The sequence below is a fragment of the Periplaneta americana genome, chromosome 8, assembly GCF_040183065.1.
Source record: "Periplaneta americana isolate PAMFEO1 chromosome 8, P.americana_PAMFEO1_priV1, whole genome shotgun sequence".
NCBI classification, from domain to species: Eukaryota; Metazoa; Arthropoda; class Insecta; order Blattodea; family Blattidae; genus Periplaneta; species Periplaneta americana.
In genome coordinates, this window is record NC_091124.1 from 141,523,015 (window position 1) to 141,535,166 (window position 12,152).

At 34.5% G+C, this 12,152-nt stretch overlaps 1 protein-coding gene across 3 annotated transcripts in view; it reads left to right on the forward strand.

The window, feature by feature from the left end:
* Nucleotides 1-12,152, forward strand: part of sev (receptor protein-tyrosine kinase sevenless) — a 526,422-nt gene that overhangs the window by 415,665 nt on the left and 98,605 nt on the right. For all 3 annotated transcript variants that reach the window (XM_069833737.1, XM_069833739.1, XM_069833740.1), the window contains exons 10-13: nt 1,022-1,231; nt 3,828-4,147; nt 4,658-4,977; nt 11,781-11,981. In XM_069833737.1, coding sequence (XP_069689838.1) covers nt 1,022-1,231; nt 3,828-4,147; nt 4,658-4,977; nt 11,781-11,981 — 1,051 coding nt within the window. The remainder of the gene's footprint in view (nt 1-1,021; nt 1,232-3,827; nt 4,148-4,657; nt 4,978-11,780; nt 11,982-12,152) is intronic.

A 12,152-nucleotide genomic window follows, 5' to 3' on the forward strand; every position in this document is an offset into this window, starting at 1 on the left:
TTTTATTAATTTCCGTTTTAAGCCTTAGGTACGTGTGCCAATTACAGATGCGAGCTGATAAGTTTTTGCAGTTCAGCACACTGTTGCGATGTTTGTAAATAGACTATTCTCGACAGCGTTAAATCAACACATGCACGCACGCACATACACACGTGCCAAATTAGATTCCAGTCTCCTCTATGTTTTTCCAGTGATAATTTCGTTCAGTTCCTTGTGCTCAACCATACAATAAGTCTAATGGAATAAAATATTCATTGTGGTAAAGTGAAGTAAATTTTCGATTAGAGGCTCACTATTTAGGACATGCTTTCCGAAACTGAAAAATAACCTCTAATAAGCATCTTTGAAATGTCAGGTCTGGGTAGTATTTTAAAGTGTTTTAGAATTTGATGATTTGGTGGAGAATGATGTTAAAGAGGCGAATGTTCATGATTTGACATTCCCTTGTAACATTGTTGCAATGTTGTAGTTGAAATTGGATAGTCTATCTTAAAAGTGTTGCCCAAAAGAGAATACGATAATGAAAATACCGGTAGGTGTTTTCAGGTAGATCAGTACAAATCTTATGCTTGGCTAGAATATAGTTTAGTGAAAGATGCTGCTTATTGTTTTGTTTGTCGATTAAGGAACATGGAATATTAAGGTATATTTTCGTTCTAGATAATACTAATAGCACCTTTCATAGTATATATAACACCCCATTTGCACCCTGAACTGTGAAATTCTGGTGCCGTCACTGCATGTCTTCATTTTCTTCTATGAAAAATATATTATTTTGACCAACAAAAGGCGAAAAGAATCGAATATTTCCTCACAGTGAGATGATAACATTGATCAACATTTGATACTTATTTTTACTTTACTGAGAATCGAAAACGTACCTTCCAGTCCATGTCCAGTTATTAACTGACTGAACAAACTTTGATCCAGATATTATAAATTATTATGTTTATAAATAGATTAATTAATAATAAATAGGTACAGATCTTTTATTTCTTTCATACTTTTTTCTATTTTGCAGCTACCTGTTTTGGGTAATTCGAAACACTACTCGAGGAGGATTATATAGACTAGACCTTGCTGATATTAGCAATGGAGTGAAACATGAAGTACGACCAGATCTCATTTTAGAAGACCCTAATCTTGGAGCATTCACAGTTGATCACAAAAACTTTAGGCTTTTAGTTCCAAACCATACTCAGAATACTGTTGTGTCAGTATCGTTAGATGGGTAAGTTTGAGTGATTTACTATTTTTGTGAAATGTTAGGAATTTTCATTAAGTGATACGAAAGTATAATTAATACAAAAATTTTATCTCAGTATGAATAAATAGATACTGTGTTACAAATATTTAAATATTTCACAATTACTGTTTCAATACAGTTGAACCTCTATAAAATATATTATAAAGTAACACAACAGAAATTATATGAATTTGCACATTTAAAAAAACTTGTTCTAAATAAACAATCCATTTCCCAAAGTTTCTTTTTTCTTCCTTGTAATTTAAAAATACAGTATCTCACCTAAATATTGAAACTTTTTATAACAATCACGATAAAGCAATACCTAAGCCTACTAAGTGGCAGGACATACAATGTTGGCACTGGCTAAATTAGAAGTTATTGTATTACAATATAACAATTTCAATATCGGTAGAGCAAACTTCCAACTTGTTCGCATTTAAGATAAGTGCATAATAAAACGAGTGTTTTCGTAAAAGACGAGTATTTTCCCTGAATAAAAAAACACAACACAAATGGAGTAAAAATGAGTACGGTATTTTACTGTAGACCAAATTTGAGGTAAATCAGCATAAGTGCATATTTTTTCGTGGGTTACTATAGCTGTTTCCCGTTGGGCTGCCCATAGGAGGGAAAGGACACCACTTGAATGGGGCTCGATTTTTAGATATTTTCTAGTGAGAGCCTTCATTACATATATATTAGATTGACCATTCCCATGTTATAAAATGGCAACATATAAAAGAGAACGATCACTAGGATCTCCACTGTCGAAAATGAAATTTTGTAATTAAATAATAATTGATTAAATGGTAGTGTACGAAAAATTCAGCATGAAATTTTGGTAATGACCGCCAGATGGAAGAATAGTTGCAAGCTCCATGGAGTAATAATACTTATTATGGAGTAATAATACTTATTACCACAGTCTAGTATATACAGTCACGAAGCTCAGTACGTAGTAAATATGCATCCGCAGATAGTTGCTAACCACTAGGATCGCTGCTATCACCTCATTACAGACAATGCGAAACAGTACCTGCTCAGTCTATTGTTCCTAGTACCTTCATAAACTCGATCTTCGTGACTGTATATACTTGACTGTGTTATTACTCCATGTCAGCTCTACAAGTTCCTTTCTCCAGTGGCATGCGGTGCAATTTTATGTGAGGAAAGGAATAATAAAAGTTTTTATATGTATAGTACAAAACTGATAGCAGCCAACTCACCTAAATATATTTCATTGTTTCTTGTTCACGTTAACACTTGTTTAAAACTTTGAAACTATATTAGTTGAACCATTATAAGTTATAATTTAAACAAGTTATGTACCTTAGACAGATGGGTCCCCGTTTTGACGCTGGTGCGGTGTCATGTTCAGTGTCCTACAATCTGTCTAAGGCACATAACCTGTTTAAATTATAACACTTATAACGGTTCAACTAATACAGTTTCAAATTTTAAATATATTTGAAGACCAAAGCAATTCTTCTCTCTTTAGCAGCAAAATCATCGATGACCTGGGGATAGAAGTCCTCATTACTGTGAATTGTTTCCAGTAATTTCTTCTCTATAGAATATGAATAACGAATCCGCCTCGACCAGGACAGGCGCTCAAGAGAAAGAATTTTGTGATATTTTAAGATTAGAGAATTCATAGTTCTCACGATTAAAATATAGCTTCTGCAATAATTTCTTCTTTTTCACTTTATGAACAGGGGAAGCAATGCTTCTCTTGCCTTCTATGTACGGTACACCACTGCCTTTCTCACTGTATTGTATGGAAAACTATCTAATTTGAGCCGCAAGCAAATTACGTAAAGAAAATTATCGCATTATCCTATAAGTGTTATCCCATATCACATCAGTGATAATTTATCGCATGATTCGCAATGCTGCTGCCATATCCAGATCTAGGGCCGTTCAGACTTATCACATCATCTGTTGTCAGTCTGTGAAACTATTCATGTTGTTGCCAAAAAATTCTATATCGCAGCCAATCTATTATAATATGTGATCAGGGGTGAGAGGAAGACACAAAATATTTACACGTTTTTTTTTCACATGAAAGAAGAATTCTGTTAAATTATTTATTACTGAAATAGTAATTATGTTTTCAACGAGTTTTAAGAAGTAGACCAATATTGAAAGATTGTTTCCTTCTTCGTGGGGACATTGTAATAAAGTTTCCCTAGCTTGTTTGTGGGGGAGGGGGGTGGGCACAATTCCTGTAAGTGGCCCTGTTCCCTATCCTGTTAATTTCTTCACTTTATAGATGTTAGAATACTGACATAAATGTATTCCTAGCTAGATATAAGCATGCTTATTTTTGTGTTACTGTATGAAGTTTTTAACGTAAAATTGACACAAATTTCAATGTATTTTTGTCATTAAATTTTCTGACTGTTTTTCTAGAGGCTCTTATTGAGAAATTTTCAGGTTCTTCTATGTCAGTAATATTTTTGAAAAGGTGAGGGCCTCTGATCTATCATAAGTAGATTTTCACGAAGTTATACAAAATTAAAACGAATATATTTTCATATTAGGAAGTAAGTTATCTGCAATTTTTTATTTTTTCTAGGCGTGAAATAGTGGATCTTCGAGCAAATACTCAGCAACCAATGTTTCAGAACGTTGTATCTTTAGCAATGGCAAATGGACTGTTTTACTGGACAAATGGAGAATTAGTTCTGACTGAAGAATACCATCCTGGTCATAATAGTTACTTTCACAGTGCTTATCCTGATCTCTCAGATAGATCCTTTGTCAGTGTTAGTGTCAATCTACCAACCTCACAACCCATACCCATACCAGTAAATCCTCCCACCAATGTTCAAGCAATACTGGGTGCAGAGTTGGCTAAGACTTCATGGCAGATGCCGCACTTATTAGGAGGACAAGGTGAGTATGTTATGTTTATGAGAAAAAAAAAAAAAAAAGAGACAGAGCGAGATAGTTGAAAATTCTAGTAATTGATCTTCACTTCACAATGAGATGATGATATGCCATTAAATGGCAATGATGGAATAGGAATGGCAGGAGAAACCGAAGTATTCGGAAGAAACCTGCTACACAGCTGTTTTGTTTTACCACAGAGATCTCTCAGAATCTGAAAGTGATAGAATACTGGTCACATTTGATGAGAGATCTTCTCTTAACTGATTAAATTTAATTATGATTGGATATGACTATTATGTTGCAATAAATATAAAACACAATTTTATGCTTATGTTGACCTTCATTAATCTACAGAAAAAATACTTGCAAGAAATCGAAACTTACCAGTTACATACTTTTTTATAGCTATCATATTGTAATAGACATAATATGAATACATTAAGCAAAATATTTACGAGTAGACCTTATGTAATAATGTAATACATGTAATAACTCCTGTTTCTGTTCTACCAGGCAAAGGAGCATGGCAGAATTGGTCATACGAGTTGCATATCAGAGATGAAACTACATGTCTTACTATATATAGAAGAGATGTAAATACAACTTCTTATACCATACAAAATTTGAAGGAAAATACAGAATACGTTATTAAAACTGCAGCATATACAAGCTCAGGCAGAGGTCCATGGTCTTCAGAATTTAGGGGGAAAACATTGAAGATACCTCAAGATGGAAAATATGCTTCAATATTATGGTCTGCTGCTGAAGGCTTACTCAAGTCGGATGTAACAGGAGAAAACGTTGAAACACTCATACATAATACAAATTTGAAGGTATTTTTAATATCTATTTTACTATACTGTATATTTGTGTGTTAAATGTAATGAAGTGATTGAAATCGATTGAATTTCTAAGGAAATCTCTTCTAAGAGGTGGGATTCCTAAGAGTAAGTTGATAATTATCGAGTAGTTTTCTTCGTCCTCTTTTTTTATAATTAGCTCTGTATCACTTAATTACTCCATATCCTTATAAAAAGCACTCTGTGCAGGAGTTATAAGAAATATTTATATTATATCTTAACAGCATTATAGGCCCCTGGGCAAAGCAATGCATTGGGTCCAGGGATGTAGTGGAGGTGGAGCGGAGCGGAGCGATGCTCCAGCACTGTGTTCGAAGGTGGAGCGGAGCTCCGGCACTGATTTGGAATTTTAAAATCTCTATTTTGACATCACAATACTTTCCCAGCTAACGATATCTTAGTTAATGTCAGAATATTTAGTGATTATATTTTCTGTGCTTCCTTTAGAAAATCGGAACAAGTTCGGAAGTAGAGGGTCGCGAGACCACTAGGAGTGTAGACGGTGTGTGTGGTGAGAAATGGGGGAAGAATCAGTGCCAGGACAACCACCAAACTAAACTTTAGTGCGCCTGCGCGAAATGATCACATTTCTAATTCACTTTCGTTTCATTTCGAAACGGATTTCGTTAATTTTCGCGTCTTTGTACCATACAGGAGATTGTCTATGGTATTACTTACCGAAATGTGTTGTGTTTGTTTCCCACTTATTTTAAAAAGTGAATTTTAAACAATTAATTTACTGCCTATAACGTGACTAAAAGACTGCTTGAAACTTTTGTTTTTATCTATTGCCCTTCAGTAAATATGGAACAAAATAAACATAGACAAAAAAAAAAATAAACTTCTTTCTTTTCTCGTGTCATTGCTATTACTAGTGGAGTTACAAAAGCTTCCTCTCCTGATATTGTTGATATCTTAAACCTGTCGCTTCTATTTGATGAACCTAGTAATTCAACCAGAGATAGTCTACTGTTATAGAAGATACAGTTCCAGTATGACTGCGAAGAATATTCAACGTCATAATGTTCAAAATAGTGAAAGCCAAACAGTCGGCCTGCAAAGTGAGTGGCTGAATGTATGGAATGAAGAAAATATGACGTGGTCAAGAAAAAAAAGAAGTTTATCCGTTGATTGAGTGTAAGCAATGTAAGCTAGGCTGTAAAGTGTGTCATGAAGTAACTACATTAGGTGCATTAAAAAAAGAGTGTATTTCTGTATCTAATGAATGGCGCTCATATTCAGTAAATTACTAAGGATCAATCAGATCAGAGCAGCTTAAGTCACTACGGAAAAAAATCATTGAATACAAGAAATCCAGTGCCCATAATATAGCACAAAAAATTATTCGTATGTCTGAAAAGCAATCAATTGAAAATGTTGGCGAATATACGAGTGCAGCCCACCGTGGAGCAACAAAAGCGAAATTTACATCAGATTATTACATTGTGCAGAATGACCACCCTTACAGTGACCATTTCGGTTTACTTGAGCTTCAGAAGCTAAATGGAGTAGATATTGATTGGTGTTGCCTTGCATTCTCCTTACAGTCTTACTTTACGACATTTCTTTCTTTGTCTTATTTTTGTTTTGCATCCAAAACTTCCCCTTCCCCAAAAGTTAAAAACATAAAGAGCTCCGGCACTGTAAAGTTTGGGACTACAACCCTGATTGGGTCCAGTCTACTCAATCACTCACAGGAATAAAAATATCAATTATACATAAAATAAACTTCGATTTATTGGTACCTCCAAAAAATTAGTGTTCTCACATTAAAACATTATGTATAGCAAAGTTTTGGTCAAAATAATGTGAGCCTTGAACTTAAAAAAACAAAAATTTCAACATAAAAATGGTACCGGTACTTTGTTAGTAAATCATACCGAGGGAGATAACACAGGTTCACATTATGAACTTATGATTTATTTATTATTAATCAAGACGTGTTCAATAAAAACATTTGCGGAATTTCTTTATAGATAATTCCTTTAGGACAGGCTTGAAGTCAATGATCTTCAGGATGTCATTTACCATACACATGAGAGAAAGCCAGTTCAAGTGCTGCTGCCCCATTGTGCTGCGAAGCTGATTTCTTTATAAGTTTCAATTTTGAAAATGAACATTCTCCTGCACAGTTGATAATCATCATGCATATGAACATTCTTGAGTGAAATTTCAACATTCTGAAACACAGAGATGTTACACTGTCCGACATTATTTTTCTATGCAATGCAGGGAGAATATTGCTATTTTCATCAAGGACGATTTATTGCATGAGAAGCTCGCATTCATTTAATAGATCACCATACGGTAATCAAAGCCTTTGTGATACACATTAGCCAGATGTTCACACTTTTTATTTAGCTCATCAGAACCTATTGCTTTCAACTCACTAAAAAAGGAAACAGATTAGCAATCAATGAATAAATTTCTGCACGCTTTGTCATTCAGGAATTAGAGAGTCCAGGACAAAAAGTAGAACCTTTAACTTTTACTGAGAAATACCTCTTCTCCTGAATCCTGATCCGTCATATCTAAGGCATACACTTAGCTTTCGTTTCCGCTTTATTTATTTATTTTTTTTTTTTACATCTCTATAATCTGAAGTTCACATTTTCTGACTGCAAAACCTTATTGTTTTATCCAAACTTTCAAGAATGTAATTCCAAAGAATTCTGAGGAAGATCGTCCCAGGTTCTGTGCTCCACTCAAAATACTATGTTTAATTTCTACTCAAAGGGTAAATAACCAGATTTCACTAACACGTAATAAGTCTATAGCCTCTTTTTCCTCACATCACTTTCTTTAATCCTTCTTCGAATACAAACAGTGGAGGCCTAATAATGGAAATGAATACTTACTTACTTACTTACTTACAAATGGCTTTTAAGGAACCCGAAGGTTCATTGCCGCCCTCACATAAGCCCGCCATCGGTCCCTATCCTGTGCAAAATTAATCCAGTCTCTATCATCACACCCCACCTCCCTCAAATCCATTTTAATATTATCCTCCCATCTACGTCTCGGCCTCCCTAAAGGTCTTTTTCCCTCCGGTCTCCCAACTAACACTCTATATGCATTTCTGGATTCGCCCATACATGCTACATGCCCTGCCCATCTCAAACGTCTGGATTTTAAGTTCCTAATTATGATAGGTGAAGAATACAATGCGTGCAGTTCTGTGTTGTGTAACTTTCTCCATTCTCCTGTAACTTCATCCCGCTTAGCCCCAAATATTTTCCTAAGCACCTTATTCTCAAACACCCTTAACCTATGGTCCTCTCTCAGAGTGAGAGTCCAAGTTTCACAACCATACAGAACAACCGGTAATATAACTGTTTTATAAATTCGAACTTTCAGATTTTTGGACAGCAGACTGGATGATAAGAGCTTCTCAACCGAATAATAACACGCATTTCCCATATTTATTCTGCGTTTAATTTCCTCCCGAGTGTCATTTATATTTGTTACTGTTGCTCCAAGATATTTGAATTTTTCCACCTCTTCGAAGGATAAATCTCCAATTTTTATATTTCCATATGGAAATGAATACTGTCAGCAATTAATTGTTATCTCCAACCATTAATTGCCTTTCGTGGATCCGTTACAATATTCTGCTTCCATAATATTGGAATCAATAAATACGAGAAAATTTCTTCTGTGAGTGCAGAAGTCAAGTCATAATTTTTCTCCTTCTACCGAATTAGTAGAAAAATTTAAATGTTGAGGCGGGTGAACAGAAAATTAAAATTAGTGTTAAATTCTGATCTGTGCATAGATTACTATGAGGCCCCTATGTTTGTGGGGCCCCAGAGCAACTGTCCACGATGCTCATGTGTTAAGATGGCACTGGTTATAATGTGGCTTATGTGCTTTTAAAATAATTTGTAAGAAGTTCCAAAATGTTTTGATGGCTATCTCTTACTCATAAATTTTTATAAGGTAACAGAAAGGGTGTATGAAAATGTCTAAAATTAATTCTTATTATAGGTAAACAACAAGTGTACTGGTATGCCAGGAAATAGGTCTCACCTAGTACAGCATCTTTTAAAAAATGACAAGTAACAGTTCACTTAGTGAGAATTCAGAGCTTCATCAGTTTTCGCCAATAAAATCTCACGACTTAAATGACACATATAATTTATTATCCTACCTTATAATAAGTGCTAGAACAGTTTACCGTTCTCTCTAATGCACACTTCACATCTTTTGAAAAGATTTCTAAGACACGTGCTGAATTTTGTCTCTATCGATATTAGTTCACTTTTTTCGATAAATTCTAATTGTTGAACCATATGGTTGTTGAATGTCATGATACTTCCGTGGAAATATAGCATGTCATTTATTATACGATTTCTTCGTAATATCATCATCTTCTTCCTAACAGGTGATAGTCCTAGTAGAACTGTTCTGGTCTACAAAAGTTTTCCCGCCATCTCTTCACAGAGCGACCCAGTGACCTTTTCCCCGTTGGTCTGTAGTTCAAGATTGCACGAGGAATCCTTGTTCTAGGCATACGCTTGACATGGTGAAGCCAGTTTCTTGATATTGATATTGCAGTACAGGTTCCATTCCCAGTTCTTGTAGGATGTGTTCATTTCTTTTATGATCCCGCTTAGTGTATCCTGCTGTTTGACGCATAAACTTCATTTCACTGGCAGTAATTCTATTTTCATCACTTTTTCATAAGGTCCAAGCTTCGCTGCCATAACAAAGGACAGGTCTTGCTAAGGTCTTGTACAAGACGAGTGCGGGTATGTTTCTGGACTAAAGAAGGTTTCATTATACTGTTGATAATGCCTGCAGATTTATTGAATTTAAAAAATGTCTGTGAGATGAGGTAGAAAAGAAAGCTTGAAAACAAGATAATTGAATTCATTAGCTCTTTCTAAAATGTTACCATTTATACAAATTTTGCTTCGTACAGGTTCTTTGTCACAGAATCCCATTATTTTTGTTTTTTTCCGTGGATATTCCCATGCGATATTTATCGGCTATTAATTTTAAACTATAGACTGATCGTTGTAAATCATCTTCTGAAGTGGCTAGCAAAACCAAATCATCTGCAAAAGTCAGTATGTCCAAACACAAATTTCGATTTATAGTTATATGACCATGTCTTGAGTTTCTAAATTCCCGTACTATTGTGTTCATGTAAATATTGAATGAGAGGGGTGAGAGAGAGGACATTCTTGTTTGACACTGGTAAAAATTTCCAACCAATCAGACATTTTCGTTCCTTATCAATTTTGACAGAAATGAAAATTTCTTTGTACAGGTTAAAAATATTTTCAATTATTTGTTGTGGAATATTATCACATACTAATATTTCTATAAGTTTGTTACGGTTTACAGGATCAAAAGCTTTCTTGAGATCAATAAATGCAGTATTTGTTTATTTATTAAATTCCCGATGTTTCTTTATCAAAAGTTTCATTGTAAAGTATCCATCATAGCATGATCTCCCTTTCCTAAATCCATTCTGTTCTTCTCCTAATATGTTCTCATAATATCTAATCTGTTTTTGATTATGTTGGAGAAAATTTTACAACTGGTATTTACTAAACTAATTCCTCTGTATTTATTGCAGTCATTTCTGCTCCATTTCAAATCAAATTTAGAAAATTTAAAAGTCTAAATAAAAATGGTTGATTTGCATGTTTGAAGAGTTCGATGTATATGCAGTCATTGTCTAATGCTTTATTGCTCTTCATATTTTTAAGTACTGTTAAAGTTTCCTCAAATGAGATGGGTTCTGTGTCAGAATTTTGTGAGTATTTTTTTTAAGTAGGTCATTTTACAACACTCTATCAACATCTCAGGTTATTTAGCGTCAGAATGGAATGAAGGTGATAATGCTGGTGAAATGAGTCCAGGGTCCAGCACTGATAGTTACCCAGCATTTGCTCATATTGGGTTGAGGGAAAACCCTGGAAAAAACCTCAATCAGGTAACTTGCCCCAACAGGGATTTGAACCCGGGCCATCTGGTTTCGCGGTCAGACGCGCTAACTGTTACTCCACAAGTGTGGACTTTAGTATTGTAGCATAGGAGGAGAAGTATCCTGGCACCATAAATCTCGACAATATTTTAACCATAAATTTTGAGGAATTGTATTAAGTCGTACAGTCTTTAATTTCGTTGCTAATGAATTTTAAAATGTTGTACACTTGTGCCTGAGGTCTTGTAATGTCATTTTCTAAGAAAGACACATATTCTTCCAAATTTTTTCTATGAAATTTTCTCACTTCACATTCAGCAATTGCTCTTTTCCGCGATGATATTCAATGTTGTCTTCTTCCTTTCTTGTATGAAGATATTTCTGATGTTTCTCGCTTTTCTTCAATGATCTTTTTAATATTTTCATCCCAATTTCTTAGTCCTTTTTTTCTTTGCCATTTTTTCTTTGTCCCCAGGCTTTCAAATGCTGCTTGTTTTATTACATCTCATAAATGAAGATTTACTATTCTAACATGTACTGCATTGTCACAAACTAAAGTGAACTGCACTGAATGGAAATCAGCTGTATACTAATACCCTAACCTTGATGTCCCTACAGCATGTGTTTTCTGTCCATGCTACGCAACACAAGTACTTCTCACGCTCGATCTAAGGGAAATGCACACACTATTTCCTCGGCAGTCACATTCAACCTATAGGCTAATAGTAAAAAGCAGATGACATTACCAGAGCAAATCCTGTTTTCTTGTATAGCCTACACTTTGTACATGACCGTTTTTTGTAACTTTATAATAAAAATGTCTTCTCTTATTTTATAGGATATTTATGGCAATTATCATATCACTGATATAGCTTGGTATAAGGACAAACTCTATCTTGTCACTAACACAACCCATGTGTATTGGTATAATCTTACAAGCCATGACACAGGACAACTGAGAGAAATGGATTCTGTTGGCAGTATTGCAGTGGATTGGATAGGCAAAAAATTATATTGGTCCAATCCAAAACAACAGTTGGTGAGTATAAGTTTATGTATAGTTAGTTGTAAGTCAGTATTAAAATCAATCGCAATCTGTTAATTTTTTTAATATGATGTACCAGTAAGTGAAAGATATACAGACTAAACATGTTTTTTAACATTTATTTAATAAATATACTGCACAATATTCTTTCTCACGTCTAAGATC